This window comes from Elephas maximus, chromosome 2 (genome assembly GCF_024166365.1).
Source record: "Elephas maximus indicus isolate mEleMax1 chromosome 2, mEleMax1 primary haplotype, whole genome shotgun sequence".
In the NCBI taxonomy this organism is placed as follows: Eukaryota; Metazoa; Chordata; class Mammalia; order Proboscidea; family Elephantidae; genus Elephas; species Elephas maximus.
In genome coordinates, this window is record NC_064820.1 from 81181442 (window position 1) to 81203335 (window position 21894).

General features: G+C 41.4%; 1 protein-coding gene across 2 annotated transcripts in view; it reads left to right on the forward strand.

Annotated features, from left to right (window-relative positions):
• IQGAP2 (IQ motif containing GTPase activating protein 2) overlaps positions 1-21894 on the forward strand; it is a 328172-nt gene that overhangs the window by 145590 nt on the left and 160688 nt on the right. For both annotated transcript variants that reach the window (XM_049865807.1, XM_049865815.1), the window contains one exon: positions 14436-14592. In XM_049865807.1, coding sequence (XP_049721764.1) covers positions 14436-14592 — 157 coding nt within the window. The remainder of the gene's footprint in view (positions 1-14435; positions 14593-21894) is intronic.

A 21894-nucleotide genomic window follows, 5' to 3' on the forward strand; every position in this document is an offset into this window, starting at 1 on the left:
TCACATAACAATGTGTGTATAATTTTTTTTTTTTTTATGAGAAACTAACTTAGTTCTAAACTTTCACCTAAAGCACAATTTAAAAAAAATTTTTTTAATGGCTGCATAATATTTCATGTATAAATTCATGGTCTGTCTCTTATTACTGAACTTTTAAGTTGCTTATTTTTTAATATCACTGTGATTAAGGTGCTCATGCATTTGGTTGATCTGTTGTTTTTGTCTTGGATTAAGTACTTTTTTCTTTTTTGTCAATGTCTCAGTTACCTAGTGCTGCTGTAACATGAATATCACAAGTGAGTGGCTTTAAAGAAAAGAAATTTATTTTCTCACTATTCTTTAGGCTAAAAGTCCAAATCACGCTCTTGGCCGTATCAGTTTCTTCATTGTCAGTAGCCCTGAGTATTCCTTGTTTCCTTGGCATTCCTTGGTTTGTAGAAGATCCTCACATAGTGTCTTTCTTCCCATGTGTACGTGTCTCTGTTTTTATTCTGGTCTTTTTATAACTCAGAAGCAATTAGGTTTAGGATCCATCTTATACTGGTGTTGCCTCATTAACATAACAAAAGAAAACCCCTATTTCTAAACAGGATCTCATCCACAGATACAAGGGCTAGGAATTTAACACATAATTGGTGGTGGAGCGGGGGAGGGGCCCAATTTGATCCATAACCGTCAGAATGGTTGTCTAATAGTTATTGTGGGTTATTGTGCCAAACAAAGAAACTCCTCCACGGCTTATGATACCTGTTACCATGTTCTGCTTCTTGCTGCATTCCCCAAAACAAACACAAGTGTCTGTATTACATTTGAAACATCCCTGTTTTATTTTTAGTGCATTATTCATAGAGCTGTTCCCATAGAAATTGATCTGTAACGTGTGATGGTGGTCAGCAAAGAAGTAAGGAACGGCTGGTTCTCTGTCTACAGAACGAATTGCAGAGAGTACCATCTGCTGCCTGGATCGTGCCTCCTCTCTGTTCAGCCACCCTGCCTGGCACGAGAGCAGCACTTGTGTAATTATCAGTCCTCCCACTCGCTGTGATCCGCATTGTCAGTAGCCAGTTGGTGTGCAGCCCTGCTTCGGTGTGTCTTGGGGAATGTGTGAACTGTAAATGTAGACGCATGTGTAAGAGAATGGTGCTTGAGGTGCTTCTAGTGTCTGCTCATCATGCATTTCCACCGAAGGGATAGTAAAATGTGGCTCTCCTCTTATGAAGGTTGCGTATCAGTGGGGTGAAGGAAGAGTGGGCGGCATTTTCAAGAACATATGTTGGATTCTTTTCATTCTCCTCTCTTGGTGACAATGATTGATGGCATCTAGTGAGTCCCTGCTTGTCACTTCCGTGGTACATCTGGTAATGGGGGTAGGGGGAACCAAGAAGGGTTGGGCAAAGGATGCACCTAGAGAAGTAAGGGGGTCATAATATAGTACTAAAATGATGTTTCTCATAGTTAAGCTTTTAGTGGTGTCTCTGTGCTGTCACTGCACTACTACCTGCTGAGACCTACTCTCTTTTGATCTTTTTAGACTCTAGAGGAATCAGTGTTCATATCCTCCCCGCCCCCATCACGCATTGAATTATGTCCCCCCAAAGTATGTGTGTATCAATTTGGCTGGGCCATGATTCCTGGCATAGAGTGATCTTCCTATATGGTTTAAGTCCTGCCTCTATGATGTTAAAGAGGGAGTTGTATTACTGAGGCAGGACTCAATCTACAAGATTGGATTGTGTCTTGAGACAGTCTCCTGAGATACAAAAGAAAAGTGAGCAGAGAGACAGGGGGGATCTCATACCACCAAGAAAGCAGCACTGGAAGCAGAGCGCGTGCTTTGGACTCGGGTTCCCCTCGCAGAGAACCTCCTAGTCTGGGGGAAGATTGATGAGAAAGTGACAGAGAGAGAAAGCTTTCCCCTGGACCTGACACCCTGAATTTGGACTTTTAGCCTACTTAACCATGAGAAAATAAACTTCTCTTTGTGATACTTCTTGTGATACTTGTGAAGCCATCCTCTTGTGATACTTCTCTTTTAGCAGCACTAGATGACTAAGACACCCCCCTCATTCTTCACCTCCAGGAAGGAGTTAACTTTGAATGCAAGATACCTGTAGTCTAAGGGGAGGAAGAGGAGGAAGAAAACCCATACTGGATACAGCTTTTGCCAGTTGTCGCTCATATTTTGAAATATGGCCTGGCTTTATCTACGGCATTCTCTGGTGTTCTAGAATGTCCGTTATTTAGCAATTCCATATTGAATACCTGGTTGGGGAGTAAGAAAGGGCTATAAAAAGGAGAGTTGAGAGTAGGAAGGAGTTGTGGCAAATCAGGTAAATTTACGAGATCTTTTTCAGCTTGCTGCTTTTATTTTCCTGCCTAAGCTGGAGGAAAGAGATGTTTAAAAGTGCAAGAGCAGTGATTCTTTTGTGGTTAGGTCACGTGCACAGTGTAGACAAACCCAGGAAGAGAATCTGCTTCACCAAGCCTTACATCGATCTTTAGGCCGCAACTTATGCAGAAGCCTCAGATGAGCATTGAACGTGCCAGGAAACTGCTGCCCCGTACTTTCAGTTCTTTCTTCTTTACTTTTCCTCTGCACTCAGCTCATGGTTATCTTGCAAAACAGAAGGTACTTTGCCCTGTAAGCCGACACTGCAGCTTAATCTTACCTATAGCAAGGTCTAGGAAAGGCAGAGCCCCATTTTGGAGCTCAGTACTCGAAAACAGTTTGGTTGGCTGGCTTTCCCACAGGTTGACATATGTCTCAGCAGTCTGCACCCAGAGGACTCTGGGTCTTACATATGCAGGTATGTGTGGCCAGGCTGCTTAGGTGCACAGCAAAGAAATTCTGTCGAGACCAGTGTGGTGTCAGGTGGATCCCTGGGAGCGCTAGACTTTAAACTGACCCCCACCTACCTACCTCCTTGTTATTTCTTTGTGTGAACAGTTCTTTCTTCAGCACCTGTTATGTGTTGGTTACTTTTTTCCTCAATGATTTCACATATGGTATCTGTTTGGATTCTCATGATATCTCTGTGAGGTAGCTGGTATTGTGCCCAATTTTTTGAAAGAGGAAATTGCATCCCAGGGAGATTGTTGAGAACCAAGGTAATTATAACTAATACATTGCTGAACCAAGTTTCAAGCCAGGTTTTTGGGGATCCGGAGTCCAGTGCACAGCTACACCTCACACATACCTCTGAAAGTGTCAACAGCCTCTTCAGCAAGTCCCAGAGAGTATGTTCAACTTCATCTTGTATTAAGTGTAAGTACACCCGGCTTTAGGAAAACATAGTTTATGAAGGTCGGAACTAGTTTATTTTATTTTATTTTAGGGAACGCTTCACTCTGCATTTCCATTTAGGAAGAAGGATTCCTAGGAAGTGAGCCTAAGCCCTGTTTACTGAATTAATCAAGTGATTTCTCAGAGCAGAGTGGAGGGTGGCAGAGACGTGTCCTGTAGGGTTGACAACCTGGATTTGAATCGCAGCTCGGCCACTTCCTAGCTGTGTAACCTTGGGCAAGCTACTTAACTCTCTGAGCCTCTCTCTCCTTCCCTATTAAAGGGGAATAACATCAGTTTCCTCAGGTTAGTGTGAGATTACACTTGCTTAAGTGCCAAGTACCTGCTAAGTGCTGGTCAATGTGCTAAGCTAATAGAAACTCCAATTGTTTGGGGTTGATGTTAGTAACTGGGAGCCCCATTATAGTGGAAACCTGTCTTTCATTAACATATATAGATATTTATATACCAAAAACCAAGCCTGGTGCTGTCGATTCTGAATGAGACCTCTGCTCACTTACTTTGGACTTGTCATTGGAAAAGACCAGTCGCATTAATATTTTGCTATATATTTTCCTAATCTGTGTACATTTATTTAAGTATATATAATTTAGAGACAAAATCGTCTTATTGTATAATTTTGTCCTTCCCTTTTCTCTTAATTTAATCATAATTTTTCTGTGTTCTTAGATATTCTTTGGAAATATCACAAATGGCTACATAACATTCTACCCAACATAATCTAAACATATCCAAACATAATTTTGTTGGATATATAAGTATTTCTAGCTTTTTTTATGTTGCCTGCAAATCTTGGATGATAGCTGCATTTTATTAAGTTAATCACAAAGTGGAATATCTGGGTTGTATATTAAATTTCTTGATATAGTCTTTCAAGAAACCATATAGCGTGGTGGTTAATGTACAGATTTCAGAGTGAGATTTGAATTCACTGTAGTTTTCTTTCTTATATATGATCTTGGGTGAGGTATTTAATCTTTCTCACTATCTGAATCCCTAATTTTTAATGAGAGTGATTACTCATTGGGTAATGGGACAAACAAATGAAAGTTTATAAAGCTCTTGCACCATGTCTTCAACTTAATAGGTGTGGAGTAATTATTTCTCACTATATTATCCTAGAAGGGTTGTGCCAATAGTTCATAACTGTCTGTTTCATTGGGACTGCAGCAGCATAGGGTATAATAAAGAAAATTAGCTGTATCAATTACATAACCGAAAGGTAGTGCGTTGTTTTAATTTGCTAGAATACTGATAGTTTTATTACAGAATTGAAATAGTTACTGTTTCATTGATCATAAAAGTAAAGAATTACACCTTTTGTTTAAAAAAGAAAGATAATACATAAAGACATAAAGAAGGAGGAAATAATTGTTACCGATTGATGAGAAGCTTTTTGTATTTCATGTATATGTGTGTATTTTTTTAATAAAATGAGATCATAATATACTATTTTTAACAGCTTCCTGAAAATTAACATAGTATCATGTGTATCTTTCTTTGTCAGTAAATAGAGACAAATTATCTTAATGGCTACAGGAAATGGAATACCACTTTAAAAGATTGTTGCTCACAGTGGAGCCACCCTTTTGATTGTCATATTATTTCCTACTACCTTTGCTTTCCTTTCCGACCCTAACTCAGGCCGATCCATGGTGGGCCTGGGAGTTTGCTTTAATCTGAGGTCCTTGAGGCCACCCTGTTTTCAGAACTGAAAACCCATCTTGTTTCTCCATGGGGTCAGGTTTACTCTCATCACATGCCCCATCTTGCCTGGAATGCCCTCAGACTGTGGCCATCTACGTAGGTTGAATGTTAGCTTATGATGACTTTATTCTGAAGGCAGTAGGGCTATATGAAAGCAGGGGTGTTCTCAGTGAGGCTGTGCATCCTCAAAAGAAATCTGTACACAGCAGTATACGCATGGATCAGACTGAGGAGCAAAAGAAGCAGGGTGAGAGGAGGGTAGCAACTGAAAAGCTTCTGCAGCTGTTCAGGTGAAGATAGCAGGGTTGGTGCAGGAGCCAAGGCAGTGAGGCTGAAGAGGAAGAAGTAGACGAGAAAGCGTACTTTGCTTTGCATTGTAGTTAATGTTAATGTATACACCTCATCCCTCCTGTTTGACTGTAAGCTCCTTAAAGGCGTGATCCCTGTCTGCTTCCTCTTTATATCTCCCTGGCATCTAGCATTGTGCTTTACACATAATTATCACTCCATCGTCCTGTGACTGACTAACATGAACTCTCAGAGATGTTTGCAAGTCCCATACGCATTAGGAAAAGTATATAAATGTGTGTGTTGTATATGTAAGTACAGCAAATAGCAATCTGTATATCCCTACATGTTTTGCAGAGAGTTTTAAAGAACTGGATTTGAATACCTTTGTGCAGGACATACCGTTTCTAGTTTGGACACATGTCTCTCTATTCCTTCGCTCAGGTTTCTCGTCTGGCCGTGAGAACTATTTGGGTTCTCAACCCTTGTGAGAGGGTCCTGTCTAAAGAAAGGAGTTCACACACATTGGGGAGAAGGTTGTAGAATTGGGACTTCTGTGACATCTACAGACACATACTTGAAACGCTAGTAAGGAATATAAAAGATTGAAAGTTTCCAGAGAGCCGTGACTTGAGATTCCCCTTATTCTCACCCTGGATCCCTGGATGCAAAGGCTCTAAGGGTCTATGTTTTTCCTGTTCTAAACATTTTTTTTTCAAACCTATTTTTTTATCATCTTACTTTTAATCTTTACTTAGGCACCGACTATCCCTTGTACACTTAGCTTTTTGTTTTTTTTCCAGTTTCCAGTTTCTTTTTCCAGTTTTAAACCAGGGTGGTGTTAAAGCATTATTAAACACTAAACACTTGAACCCAACTCATCTAAGATCTCAGCCAAAAAACCTAATCTTGAACATATTAGATAATTGTCTCTTTTCTCCTGTATTAAAAGCAAGTTGAGTCATATGCTGAAGCTGTAAAAATGGTGTGAGGGTAGTGTCTGACCTCCTCTAACTTCACAGGAGGGAAGGAGAACCAAGATCAACAGCCCAAAGCTGATTCCTATGAGGTAAAGGTCAGACACACCTCCTTTCTCCACCATCTTTACCAATTCTGACACCGGCTGTCCCTCCCCTAGCACTCCCTACTGGGTTCGATAATTCATTGCAGTGGCTACATAGAACTCACAGATCATACTCACAATTATGGGGTTTATTTGGGAAGTAACAGTTATATTTCAGGCTCAGGATATGGTTCTTCCATCAGGATAACCTCTTCCTAGCCGTGCTCATGGGCATGCCTCTCCCTGGCCCTCAGGCTCTGCTCAGAGGCACGCAGCTTTCTCTCTCCATGGACCAGGAAACCCACCATGCCATCTCCTGCTGCCGGGTCTCCTGCTCGTCTCTTCTTCCTTGGTGGTGGTGGGCTCTTCTCTCCGCTCTGAGATTGGCTCTCTTTTAAGGCAAAACCGACCAGTCCCCTTGGTGAGCCACAATTACCCTATCGCTTTTTACTGTCCTGCCCAGTCACCTGGGTGGGGAGTTACGAGACCGTGGCCAGAAAGGCCTCACAAAAAGCAAGCCCTCACACCGCAGAAGCTGAAGGCTAGACTTTTGCTTCGTGGCACAATAAAATTAAAAACAAGCGCATGTATCGTATCTCTGTTTTCACCTTATAGGCTGATCGTTTTATGCAACGTCTGCCTAGCTCTGGAGATTTTAGCACACGTAAATGACCTCTTCGTGTTGTGTGTTTGTATGTGCCAACCCAGCTGCCTCTCCAGGCATGTTGTAGTATCGGCATGATGCGTCCTCGGTGGATGGCTAACTGGGCCGGGCTAAATAGGGTACGGTAAATATCAGGGTGGTGTCTGGAGTTAGAAAAAACTATCGGTAGAATGAGCATCTGAGCAACAGTATATACATAATTCTGTGAAATAATTATCAAACATTAAGCAGGCACGTTATAAATTGGGCTACAAAGTCTGCAGTCCTCTTCACATTCATTGGTGCCTCATGGACTGAAAAAAAAAAAAATTTTTTTTTTTTTTTATTTTGTCCTTATCTCATGTCTAAGGGAACATAGAAGGAAAAGGGTAAGATTAATGCATTAAATATATTTTTCTAAGAAATAACTCACCTGTAAAGACTCTATGAAGAGGCGTTCATTTGTTTGTTTTAAGAAAAAAAACACTTACTATCAAGTCAGTTACCACTCATGGCAATCCCGTGTATGTGTGTCAGAGTAGAACTATGCCCCCAGAGGTTTTCAGTGGCTGAGTTTTTGGAAGTAACGCACCAGGCCTTTCTTCTCAGGTGCCTCTGGGTAGACTTGAACTTCCAATCTTTAGATTTAGCAGCTGAGTGCTTTAACCATTTATACCCCTGAGAGGCCCCTTTTAAGAGAAAAGAACCAACATGTGAGGGACTTCTGGGTGCCAGCACTCTACTAGACACTGTTCCAGTACCATTTCATTTATTCCTCAAAACTGCATTGAGTTGTATGGTATCCTAACATGAGTGAGAATCTGAGACTTAATGCTCAGGGAACTGAGGGACTATGCCTGATTCATTAGTTAGAACGGTGTCTGGAAAGTACTATATGCTCAGTGACTATTAACTGAATTAATTAATTGATTAATCTGAGATGGTTACACATCTGGTAAATGGAATAGGCCAGATTCAAACTTGAGGGTATACTAATAATGGTAGTTAACGTTTGTTGGGTTCTTACAAAAAAAAAAAAAATTTTTTTTTTTTTTTTTTTTTACTATGTTTCAGGCACAGTCTTAAGCATTTTATACAAATTCTCATTTATTCCTTACTGCAGTCTTCCCAGGACTTTAAATATCCTCATTTTACAGAGAAAACACTCGAGAATGTTCTAGGGCTAGGGTTTAAACTCAGAAAGTAGTCCTAGAGACCATGATTTTAGTCACCAAATTGTGTTGTGTCTATTGTCTTCTGTTTCATTGTATGTTACTAAGTGTTCTGGCAGAAAGGGGTTCTGTGGTTTAAAAGTTTAGGAAACATTGAATTAAAAGAAATTATATTCGGTGCCTTACTTTAGGAATTCTCTGAGCTTTCAGGATGCTAATGCAACTTATGAACATTTGAGAGAGGATATAGAATGTAACATTTTCCAAACTTGGCCACAAACATGTTTGTTTCCCAGGATACGGGTAACATCTTGCTGAACCATTATTAGTATTCGGTGGAACACAGTTCCCGTTGAGTTGACTCTGACTCATGGCGCCCTCATGTGGTTCAGAGTAGAACTGTGCCCCAGTGGTTTTCAATGGCTAATTTTTTGGAAGTGACACACCAGACCTTTTGGTTAGCAGCCTAGTATGTTAACCATTTGTACCATCCAGGGGCTCCATCCTTTGAAGCCTTTGCTCCATTCCTTTTCAATTTGAGGGTCACATAGATTGATTTTTTCATGATATTGTATGTATATTTTAAAGAAAATAATTAACATTATGTTAACATTTCATATCATTTTCTTATAGTAAACTAAGTATGAGAGAAATATGCAGTGCCCATGGATGCTCGGGTGCTCAGTGTGTTTGCCTGCATTCACATGCCCCTGAGCTTGTAACCCGGATAGAAATCATGTGACAGTTTTGTATCAGCCTCAAGTGAGTGCAGAGGTTTAACATGGGAACGTAATTTAACCCTTCTGACTTTTTTTTTTCTTTACTTCCTGTGGCACAAAAGGTGAAGACTAGGTACACTATATACAACAACAAAGACTAGATATTTTAATATTTTTTTGCAAAATAGCTCACACGCTGATTTACAAAACATTAGAGAGAGAAATTGACTTCTACTTGACAGTTCATGGAATGGGTCATTAGTGTATTAAAACAGCGTTTTTGCAATAAAAGCACATTTTCTCTTCTTGGCCAGCAGTTCTACTTTTGGAACATTTATTCCATACAGCGCAGTATGATAGAGACCAAGATTTATAGCTGGTGATTTCCTGAATAACAATTTGGAGAGCAAATACCTCAGTAAAACAACTTTCATATGCTCTCCAAGGCACAGAGTGACAGAATAGAATGGGTCATTTGTCTCAGGGATGGATTTATTTGTTACCTTTTTAACGTTTTTTTTTTTTTTTTTTTTGGTCTGTAGCAAGAAAAACTGACATTATTTTTCTTTTTTGCCATAACCTAAAATTGGAAAAATTTCTCCTTTCTTTCCTCCTTTTTTCCCACCCCTTTGCCCTCTTCCTCCTGCCTCCTCTCTTTTCTCCACTCTCACTTGGATTCGTTTAAGGTAAAGCCATTTATGGAAACCACTTAACTCCAAAAACAGAAGTTGGAAACTGCTTGAATGATAAAAAGAGAAAAGAATTCCTTTTCCTTTATCTTATTTCTGTGTCTGTTAGGTGATCCAGAATTTCCCTGAAAAGAGAATAGAAAACAAGCATTACTCGTAGGAAAGCAGTTTCCGCCTGGAAAGGATAATGACGTTCTCTAGCAAGCTTTGAGGTACTCAGAAGAAGTAGTTCTGACTTTTGCTTTGGAATGAGACACTCTCAAATTGGTGCTGTGGGTCAGTAGGAGTAATCAGTAGAAGGAGTAGGTAAGAAGCAATTAGTGCAAGGGCAGCAGAAATGAGTTTAGGCCAAATTTGAGGACAGGAACTTGATGACTTGTGGGATTACTCTAGTTTGGTTTCATGTATAGGTACTTTATTTATTATCCAGGTGCTTAAAGACAACAAAAACAAAATCATAGATATACAGATTACTGGAATATGGTTAAGAGTCTAGAAATAAACCCTCACATTTATAGTCAGTTGATTTTTGACAGGAGTGCTGAGACAATTCAAAGCGGGAAGGGATAGTCTTTTCAAGAAATGGTGCTGGAGCAACTGGATATCCTCCTTCAAAAGATTGAAGTTGGGCTCCTACCTCACATCATATACGTATTTTATTAAAACAAAAAAACAAGTAAGACCTAAAATTATATTCGAAGTAGCCATAGATATAAATCTATGACCTTGGGTTAGGCAATGATTTTTTTTTTAGGTATGACATCAAAAGCACAAGCAACAAAAGAAAAAATAGATAATGAGACATCAAAATTGAAAACTTCTTTGCTTCAAAAGACATCATCAAGACAGGGAAAGACAATTCATGGAATGGGAGAAAATATTTGCAAGTCATGTATCTGATAAGGAATTATATCCAGAATATATAGAGAACTCTTAAACAACCCAGTAGTTAAAAGACAAGTGACCCAATTTTTAAAATGGGCAAAGGATTCGAATAGATACTTCTCTAAAGAAGCTACACAAATGGCCAACAAAAGCACTTGAAAAGATGCTCGATATCATTAGCCACCAGGGAAATGCAAATCAAAAATAAAATGAGATACCACTTTACATCTGCTAGGGTGACTATTTAAAAAAAAAAAAAAGCCCTGATGGTGCAGTGGTTAAAGCAAAAGGTCAGCGGTTCGAACCCAGCAGCTGCTCGTAGGAGAAATCTGAGATTGTCTGCTTCTGAAAAGATCTGTAGCCTTAGAAACCATAGGGGATGGCTCTACTCTGTCCTGTAGGGTCACTCTGAGTTGGAATCAACTTGATGGCAGTGGGTTTTTGTTTTAGGATGGCTAGAATTAAAAAAATAGGTAAATATTGGCAAGGATGTGGAGAAATTGAAACATTCATACACTGCTTATGGGAGGGTAAGATGATGCAGCCGTGGTGGAAATCAGTGTGGCAATTCTAAGAACACAGAGTTACCATTAAAAAGAGCCATTGCCGTCAAGTCGATTCCGACTCATAGCGACTCTGTAGGACAGAGTAGAACTGCCCCATAGGGTTTCCAAAGAGCGGCTATTGGATTCGAACTGCCAGCCTTTTGGTTAGCAGCTGTAGCCCTTAACCACTGTATCACCAGGGCTTCGAGTTACCATATGACCCAGCAGTTCTACTCCTAGGTATATACTCATGAAAAATGAAAAATTATGTGTACGCAAAAACTTGTACAGAGATGTTCGTAGCATTATTCCTAATAGCCAAAAAGTGGAAACAACCCAGATATCCATCAGCTGATGACTAGATAAATAAAATGTGGTATATCCATACAATAGAGTATTATTCAGCAAAAAAAAAAAATGAAGTAATGGTATACCCTACAATATGAATGAACCTTGAAGACGTTGTATCAAGTGAAAGAAGGCTCATCCATGGAAGGCTTTTATGTGCCAGGCCTAGGAGTGGTACACATCATTTCCTCCCATATTCCCCAGTCAGGTCCTAGCCAGTTGGTTATTTTATTGTGAAATAGCTTAATGCTTTAACCCCCAGATTACTTAAATTAGAAACTAGGTCTAGTATAGTGGGCTCCTAAGTTGGCTAGATTTAAAACAACGATAACAAAAAACCCACCAAACCCAGTGCCGTCGAGTCCATTCCAACTCATAGCAACCCTATAGGACAGAGTAGAACTGCCCCATAGAGTTTCCAAGGAGTGCCTGGCGGGTTTGAACTGTCAACCCTTTGGTTAGCAGCTGTAGCACTTAACCACTATACCGTCAGGGTTTCCACGACAATAAAGCCAGCATTATTATTGATTTCTTAATCTAGCAAGTTCATGATACTCTTACTTCCATTTAATTGAAGCAAAGCTCATGCAAACCAGTTATCTTGTATTCACCTTGTGTATAAGAGTGTAAAAAGTCAAGTTCATCATCATCTCATTTTACCTGTTCTCTTTACAAAATCAGGCTTCCAATTTCACAGTCCTCTAGAACTTTATTTATTTATTTTTTCTAGAACTATAGAGCCGGGTGGGACCTTCTCATCTGATCCTCCCTACTCCTTCCTTTACAGAAGAGAAAACTGAGGCCCAGAGAGGTTAGGGGACTTGCTTGAGGTCACACTGTTGGCAGGGGCTAAGTCCTGGTGTAGAGAGCTCCCCCATACCATGGTTCTCTTCCCGGCTGGTAACACCCCTCTTTCCTTCAGCCCCCCTTTCTAAGCTGTCACCAACTCCTGTTACTGTTTCCTTGAAATGTCTCTTGTATTCCCTCTTTTTCCATTTCTTCCTGCCTAATCTAAGCCCTCATCGCCTCATGTCAGGAAAAGCCTGACTTAGCGCTTTATCTCTGGGACATCCATCATACCAGATTAATTTTCTCTAATTACTACTGTCCGCATGTCACTCCTCTGCTATGAAGCTGCCAAGAACTCCCTGCTTCCTGTGGCAGCAAATATCAACACTCCTCTTCCTCATGTGTCGGGTCCTCCATGGCCAGGCTTCACCATACATGCCCAGCGTCATTTCCGTTTTCTCCCTATGAGCCCCCAGAGCCCAGAGCCTTCTGTTTTCTCCACAAGTCAGCCATCCCTGTTTTATGCCTTCAGTCCTGTCCCCAGCTTCTAGTCTCTCCTTGCCTGTCGATGTCCTACCACCCTTTCAATTCTTTTCCTGATTACCCTGGGATTACCCAATGATTCTCCTGTATCCCCAAACTTTTTTTTTTTTTTTTTAATTATACACCACCATGTAGCATTGGACGTAGTGGCCTCTCTTATACTGCTCTCTGGTTTTTCCTTGGAATTATGTTACCTTCTCAATTGTATTTAATGCAGTTGAAGACAAGGCAAGTGGTCAAACTTTAATCATATGTTCTGTATTTTGGGGTGCCTAATCAGTGGTCAGGGGCATTGACGGTTCAATGGTACAATTCTCACTTTCCACGCAGACGACCCAGGCTTGATTCCTAGGCAGTGCACTTCCTGCATAGCTACCACCGTCACTTAGTGGAGGCTTATATGTTGCTATGATGCTGAACAGGTTTTCCCAAAGCTTCCAGGCTAAGATGAACTAGAAAGAAAAGCCTGGTAATCTACTTCATGAAAATCAGTCAGTGAAAACCCTATGGATTACAGTGATCTGATCTGCAACCCGTCATGGGAATGGTGCTGGCCTGGGCAGAATTGCATTCCATCATGCCTAGGGTAGCCATGAGCTGGGGCCGACTCGACGGCAGCTAACAACAACAAAAAAACCCAACAACAAAGTGGTCAGTAAATACACCTTGCTGATTAGGGCGCTCTCTGAGTTTTTAAAATACATCATCCAGAGCTACAAGCAGTTCAGACATTTTACGGTGTTCACAGCTTGTGTCAGGAGCACCTAATACTGCAGAACAGTGTTGTGCTGTCATCCAACTGTGGCTAGGATCAGCTGCTGCCGTGTTAATGGTCCTCTGGGGGAATTGGCCGTACAGCATGGTGCTCATACACAGAGTTTACGATTTGGTTTTGAATCAGTGGCTGGGAGGCAAGGAGTTGGGGACCTCCCCTACTGAGAGCCTACACACCGGACTCACGCTTGGAGCAGGTAATAGTTACTGGAGAATGGGTAGGGCTAGTATTATCCTCATCACTCTGAGTGTGAAATGTCAACAGGCCTGGCTGCCCTCCCACTGTGTGTCCTTGAGCCAGTCGGTAAAGACTGTGGTGCCCTCTTTTCTGTAATACGAGAACAGTGTCCTAAGATCTAATCTGATCTTTTTCTAAAATAATTTTTTAGAACCTGGTAAGTACTGTATCTTCCCGAAAAGGTAAGCAGTTCCTGGTATTGAGTAAAAGGAGAGTATGTTACTTACAGAAGACTGTGTTTGCTTTCTGAATATTTGATGCCCCTCGACCTTCCCTGACTGGCATTTCTGGACAGAGGCAGTGCCTCGGACTGTGCTGTCCCCCAAGGCACAGCTCCTATGAGGATTTTGCCAGCTGGAGGTTCATAAACTTGGAATTTTTTTTTTTTTTCCTTTAATATCAGCAGGACTAATTCCACCCATACAAAATGGTTTGGCCTTTTTACTCTTTGGCATAAAAGAGAACTGGCAAAGATTCAGGTAAGGGTGAAGCTGACAGGCCCTGGGGTGGGAGTGAGTTCAGCACCTCAGTGCTTGTATTCATCCCCGTTGTTCATCTCATGTTCTGAACCCTAGTCCCAAGGTCTTCTCCTCCCAACTGTGACACCTGAAGTTGTTTCCAAGGCTGCTTTCTTTGTTGACATATTCAACACAGTGAAATGCTGCCTCTCTTCGTTTACAGAAAGTCACACAACTGGAGTCACTTTTTGTTTGTTTAAATCCTTTTAGGTGGATGGAAGTCTGCTTAGTTGAAGAATTGCCACCAACCACTGAACTGGAAGAAGGGTTGAGGAATGGAGTTTACCTTGCAAAGTTAGCCAAGTTCTTTGCCCCTAAAATGGTATCAGATAAAAAGATCTATGATGTGGAACAAACACGTTACAAGGTAACTGAAATCTAATTGATTTTGGCTTCTAGCTAAAAGTGAAAGTTTGATATTTCATTTCCTTTATTTTAGTGTTTCTAGTAGGATTTTGGTGGGGAGGGGAGGTGTGGAGTAGGGAGTGTCCTTGGTCTTTGGGGCCTGCTAGTAATCATTCCTGAGGCTGCAGCAGCTTCAAAGGTAAAGGGTTTCTATTTCTGGGCCAAGGCTGAGAGACCTGTGATTTGTTGGGCTTCTCTGCACTCCCTCCCATTCCCATTATTCCTTCATGGATGTCATTTGTGAGTTCTTATTAGTGCCAGTAAATGTAGAAGTGAGGGCAGTCTTTACCTCTCGTTTTTTTTTTTTTTTTTTTACCACCAACACAGTTTATTATTCCCTATGTTCTCATCAAGGAATAAAATACCCAGCTGGGACTTGAACTAGTGACCCCAAAGGGTTAGGGCCAGTGTAATAAAACCAGTAGTAATATGGAAGAGTGCGGTAGGAGCTCCTTTTCATTTGGAGTTTAAAACAAAATTAAGGCTAACTTCTTTGTGTGCAACTTGTTCCATGGCTAATTTGGAAAAGGCTAGAAAAGAAAATACTCTTATAGCACTTTTAGGCCAAAAGAAAAAAAAAAAAAACACTACATTTAGATTTGAAAGAAGCATAGGATCCAGGGGAAAGAAGGAGACAAAATCAAAACAAACACGAATCTTAATTTTAAAAACTCTGATCTTTTAGAGATGCAAGTGGAAGTATTTACAGATAAAATGGTACAGTGTCTAGGATTTGCTTCAAATAATGGGGGGAGAGTTGGATAGATGATACAAGACTAGCCATGAGTTCATAATTGCTATGGTTGTGTGACAGGTACGTTGGAGTTCATTATACTATTCTGCCTATTTCTTTTGTGTTCGAAATTTTCCACCAAAGAATGAAGGAGGAACATGTAAACCTAAAAGACCCTGTCCAGTAAATTTGTCTTCAAAAGGGAATTTAAAAATGTGTGGTGTTCCATCCTGGAACATGCGATTTCTTACCCACTAAGGAAGCCCTGATAGCATAGTGGTTAATTAAGTTCGGCTGTTCGAATCCACCAGGCGCTCCTTGGAAACCCTGTGGGACAGTTCTACTCTGTGTCCTATAGGGTTGTTATGAGTTGGAATCGACTCAACGGCAATGGGTTTTTTGGGGGAGGTTAAGGGCCAAGGTTTCTAGAGTTTCTATGAAACTCGATTCCTTATTTTCTTAATGTATTTAGTTCTTTATATGAACATTTTTTATCTACAGATTTTCAAATATTAAGCATTATTTCTCTCACAATTGCAGGGACAACATTGAGTGTAGTTGAAAATGGAATGATTTCCCATTCGTTGCCTGATAACGTACTACTCTTCAGCTGATCTTTAGACAAAATTTATTATAAAAATATACATACTTAATTCCGATCAAATGTTTGAATAATCATCTAAGAATAGATAAGATCAGTTGACAAATTTTATATAGTTTGTTCATAAAGGGCACCGAGCAAATGTTTCTGCCTCGAGTGATATTATAACCAACAGTGTTTGCATTTGTTAGAGTAAGTTGGAGTTTATGAAGTCCGGAGTCTCACCCCAGAATTCCAGCTCATTCTAGCCTTTCACAAGACCATTTTCCACATTTTAGACCATGGTGTTTACTTTTTTATTGCTTCTCTTTGGAGCCTTAGTGCCACAGTGGTTAAGAGTTTGGCTGCCAAGTAAAAAGGTCAGCAGTTTGAATCTACCCACCACTCCTTGGAAACCCTATGGGGTAGTTGTACTCTGTCTTATAAGGTCGCTATGAGTTGGAATCAGCTCGATGGCAATGGATTTAGTTTTTCCCATTGGCTAGGAGCCCTCGTGACACAGTGGCTAAACATTCGGCTGCTAACCGATAGATTGGCACTTGGAACCCACCAGCTGCTTAGTGCAAGAAAGATGTGGCTGTCTGCTTCTGTAAAGATTTACAGCCTTGGAAACTCATGAGGCAGTTCTTCTCTGTATAGGATAGCTCTGAGTCACAATTGACTTGACAGCAATGGGTGTGGTTTTTTTTTTGGCGGGGGTCGGGGGGCTTTGAAGTAGCCCTAGTAGGGCAGTGGTTAAAGCATTCAGCTGCTAACCAAAAGGTCGGCAGTTTAAACCCACCAGCCACTCCACAAGAGAAAGATGTGGCAGTCTGCTTCTGTAAAGATTACAGCCTTGGAAACCCTGTGAATCAGCTCTGCTCTGTCCTGTATGGTTGCCATGAGTCGAAATTGACTTGACTGCAGTGGGTTTTTTGGTTTTGGTCTCTATGGATGTTATCAAGACCTAGGACCACTAGTACTAACACCCATGTAGATTTTACAGTAGAGTTAGCTTGAATGTAGTTTGATTGTGCTACAGCCTGCCCTGAAAGGGGATTATGGGTATTTTGTTTGGCTTTGTGGACAGTAACAATCAACTGGAAAGAGAGACCCTTCTTGGAGCCAGGAGCCTTAGAGCAGAGTCTGATTAGCGGCGTGGGCTAATTCTTTTCTCCTCCTGACACGTCGTATACCTTGAAAGTAGGCATCTCCCTCTAGTTCAGGTGTGGCCCCCTTCATGGCAACTTAAACAAGTACTTTTTCCTCTTGTTATCAGAGATCCCACTGTTTAAATGATCCTACTTTTGGGGAGGAGTCCCTTGATGGTACAAATGGTTAAAATGCTCCACTGCTAACCAAAAGGTTGGCAGTTCAAGTCTACCCACAGGTACCTCAGAAAAAGGGCCTGGTGATCTCCTTCGGAAAAATCAGCCATTGAAAACTCTATCAGGCACAATTCTGTGACACACATGAGGTTGCCATGAGTCAGAGTCGACTCCACGACAACTGGTTTTTTTGGTTACTATTTGGGATGGGGACAGGGAAAATCATCTTTTCAATATTTTGTTACAAAATAAAATATCTGTGGGGCCTAGGCAAGGAGTGACATCCTTGAGAGAATCAGATGATGAGAGAGGAAACTGTTCTGTCTGGCCATCCCCTGCCCCATCAGGCCCCCGGTAAGCTGGGTGAACAGAAGCTGCAGTACTGGGAGACGGGGGAGGGAAGAAGGGAAGGCGCAGAAGGAGGGGGTTGATGCCAGCTGTGGCTTGGGAGCCCCTCCATGCCGCTGAGTTAAAAGAGAAAACACAGGACAAAGGGAAACTACCCCTTCATTAATTCGCTAGAAAAAAAAAAAGGTTTTTGTTTTTAGTTTCATTAAACCCCTGAAAGTACCCAGTGCCCTTCATGGAAATTTTTAGTGATTTGCCATGTAATCATAATATTTTATTTTAAAGCCTTTTCATTTCTTATACAAAAATGAAAGGAGACAAGTATCAGTGAATAGGAGACTTAACTTCCTGTTCTAGGTCCTTTCCAAAGAGCACTAAATCATGGGCTGTGGCAAAGATGTTGAGACACAAGGGAACACTTACTAGCCCACCCTTTTGATGTGCCATCTGGAAACCATGAATTCAGTAAACTTGGGCTCTCACCACAGGGTCTGCCTAGACTGCAACCATAAAATATGACCCACCCATTAGACACAATGTCCTCACTACAGAGCCACGCCCCAGAGCCTGACAGCCTCAGTATTGCCACTGATGGCTTTGACAACCATCAGTTAAGTAGATGGGAGCCTTCATGCTGTCTCATCCACTTGGTTGGCCAGCTTCTTTACAACCCTGGTAAATTCAGGGTTAGAGAGATGTCCTTAGTGTTATAGGTAAACCTCCCAATTGTGAGTATTCCTTCCCCAGCCACTTCCTCTTCCTACCCTCAGGTATGAGTTATGTGCGCATGCCCATCTTAGATACACCATACCATTCTGTAGAGATTGTCTTGTCATGAAGGCAAGCACTGGGTATGCTTTTCATTGCCAATTCCTCCGTGAATGGTGCAGGGTCTGGCCTGCAGTAGGTATCTTGACCAAGGCCATGGTATTTTCAGTTGCCTCATGTGTGTGTGAAAGCTGGATGATGAATAAGGAAGACTGAAGAAGAATTGATGCCTTTGAATTGTGGTGCTGGTGAAGAATATTGACTATACCATGGACTGCCAGAAGAGTGAACAAATCTGTCGCAGAAGAAGTACAGCCAGAATGCTCATTAGAAACAAGGATGGCGAGACTTCATCTCACATCCTTTGGACATGTTATCAGGAGGGATCAGTCCCCTGAGAAGGACATTATGCTTGATAAAGTTGAAGGTCATCAAAAATGTGGAAGACCCTAAACGAGATGGATTGACACAGTGGCTGCAACAATGGGCTCAAGCATAACAATGATTGTGAGAATGGCTCAGGACCAGGCAGTGTTCCGTTCTGTCGTACATAGAGTCGCTATTAGTCAGAACTGACCCGACAGCACCTAAAAACAGCAAAGGCAGTGCGTTGGGCAAAACAGACATGGTCCTCAGCTAGCAGAAGAAATGCTCATAATCTTTAACTATTACAGAAATGCAAATCAAAACCTCATCAAGATACCATCTCACTCCGACCATACTGGCACTAATCAAAGAAACAGATAAATGTTGGAGAGGTTGCAGGGAGGTTAGAACTCTTATGCACTGCTGGTGGAAATGTAAAATGGTACAACCACTATGGAAAACAATATGGCACCTCCTTAAAAAGCTAGAAATAGAAATACCATATGATCCAGCAATCCCTCTCCTAGTAATATACCCTAGAGAAATAGGAGCCATCACACGAATAGACATATGCATACCCATATTCATTGCAGTACTATTCACCATAGCAAAAAGATGGAAACAGCCTAAGTGCCCATCAACAAATGAATGGATAAACAAATTATGGTACATACACACAATGGTATACTATGCAACAGTAAAGAACAATGATGACCATGTGAAACATCTCACAACATGAATTACTCTGGAGGGCATTATGCTGAGTGAAATAAACCAATCACAAAAGGACAAATATTGTATGAGGCCACTATTATAAAAACTCAAGGAAAAGTTTACGCAGAGGAAAAAAAATCTGTAATGGTTACAAGGGTGGGGAGGGCAAATCACTAACTATATAGTAGACAAGTGTCAACTTTGGTGAAGGGAAAGACAACACACATTATAGGGTAAGTCAGCACAACTTGACCAAGACAAATTCGTAGAAGTTTCTTAGATATATCAAAAAACCTTGAGGGACCGAGTTACTGAGGGGCTGAGGGCCGGGGAGCATAGTGTCAAGGGATGTCTAGGTCAATTGGCATTAAATAGTTCATGAAGAAAATGTTCTACATCCTACTTTGGTGAGTAGCATCTGGGGTCTTAAAAGTTTGTGAGTGGCCATCTAAGATATATCTATTGGTCCCATCCCATCTGGAGCAAAGGAAAATGAAGAAAACCAAAGACACAAGGAAAATATTAGCCAAAAGGACTAAAGGACCACATGAACCAGAGCCTCCACTAGCCAGGGTCCAGAAGAACTAGATGGTGCCTGGTTACCACCAACAACCACTCTGACAGGGATCACAACAGAGAGTCCTGGACAGAGCAAGAGAAAAAATGTAGAGCAAAATTCAAATTCACCAAAAAAGATCAGACTTTCTGGTCTCACAGAGACTAGGACCTGGAGGAACCTCCTAGACTATGGCCCCCGGACACCCTGCTAACTCAAAACTGAAGCCACTCCCAAAACCCATTTTTGAGACAAAAGTTAGATAGGCATATAAAGCAAACAACATGTAAGGAACGTGCTTCTTAATTCCATCATGTAAATGAGACCAAATGGGCAACTCCTGCCCAAAAAGAAGACGAGAAAGCAGGAAGGGGTGAAAGGACGTGGGAAGCCCAGGGTGGAAAGGGGGATAGTGCTGTCACATTGCAGGGATTGCAACTGATGTCACAAAACAGTATGTGTATAAATTTTTGAATGAGAAACTAACTTGAGCTATAAACTTTCACTTAAAGCACAAAAAAAAATTAAAAAATAAAAAAGCAAAACTACAGACGTGGTCCTGATTTCATGGAGCTTATAGTTGGAGAGACAGAATGTAAGGAAATATATAATTATAAATTGTGATAAGCATATGAGGGGAAAAAAAGGTGTTATGGCACATAGTGGTGGGCAGGACATGGGCCTCTCTGTGGAGATGACATTTACTCTGAGGCTGAAAGAATGAGAAGAAAGTCACCCACATGGAGAGTCAGGAGTGTGGGAGTAGGGGAGAGCAGTCCAGAAACAGGGAACACATTTGTGATAGACTCAAGGAAGAAAAGACCTTGGCCAAATGGAGTTGCTGAAGGGCTGTGGGTGAGGGGCGGTGGTGAGGAGTGAGGGAAACAGAGATGAGATCTCACAGCCATCCAGGCCCACGGAGGATCTGTGATTTCATCCTAAGAGCAGTTGGAAGCCGTTGGAAACCTTAAACAGAAACATCGTGATGCCGTATGGTGCAATTTAGGTCTGAAAAAGATCAGTCCGCCACTCTGTACAGAATACATTGGAGGGAGGATGAGAATGGAGGGGACAAGTCCAATGAGAGGACAGTTCAGTCTGGGTGACGGGTGATAATGGCTTGCATTATCATCCTGGCCTGCAGAGACAACAGGAGCAAAAACAAGGGGTGACTCTTGGAAAAGGATTGGAGATAGGGGGAAGGAAGTGAGAGGAGTCAGCTGGGTGGACAGTGGGAGACCACCAAGGAGAGAATGGTCAGTTCTAAAGGGGTAAGAAGAAGACCAGGAAGGTCTCCATGGTGGAAGCTTGAAAGATGAGTGAGTGTTCCCAAGCCGACTAGAATAAGCAGGAAAAAGAGGATGAGGAGGGAAGGGCTTTCCTCAGAGAGGACTCAGACTGACGAAACTGAAAGACAAACTAGTACCATTCCTAGACAGTGCTTTGAAAACTGTAGGTTTACAATAAATGCTTGTAGAACATTTAGGTGAGCTTTAGATAAGGAAGGCGTGTACATATGGTTAGTAGTATGAGCTGTAGAATCAAAGTATGTGGCTTTAGGGTCCAGCCTCACCACTAATGCCTTTCTGAGCCTTGGTTTCCTTACCTAAAAAGTGGGAGTAGTAATAGTACTCGTCTTTGTAGTGGATTGATAAACAACAACATGATAAGTGAAGAAGAAGTCGAAGTTGCCAATGATGTCATTCTACTTGAATAAACAATCCATGCCCATGGGAACAGTAGTCAAGAAATTAAACGACGTATTGCATTGGGCAAATCTGCTGCAAAAGACCTCTTTAAAGTTTTAAAAAAGAAAGATGCCACTTTAATGACTAAGGTGCACCTGACCCAAGCCAGGATCTTTTCAGTCA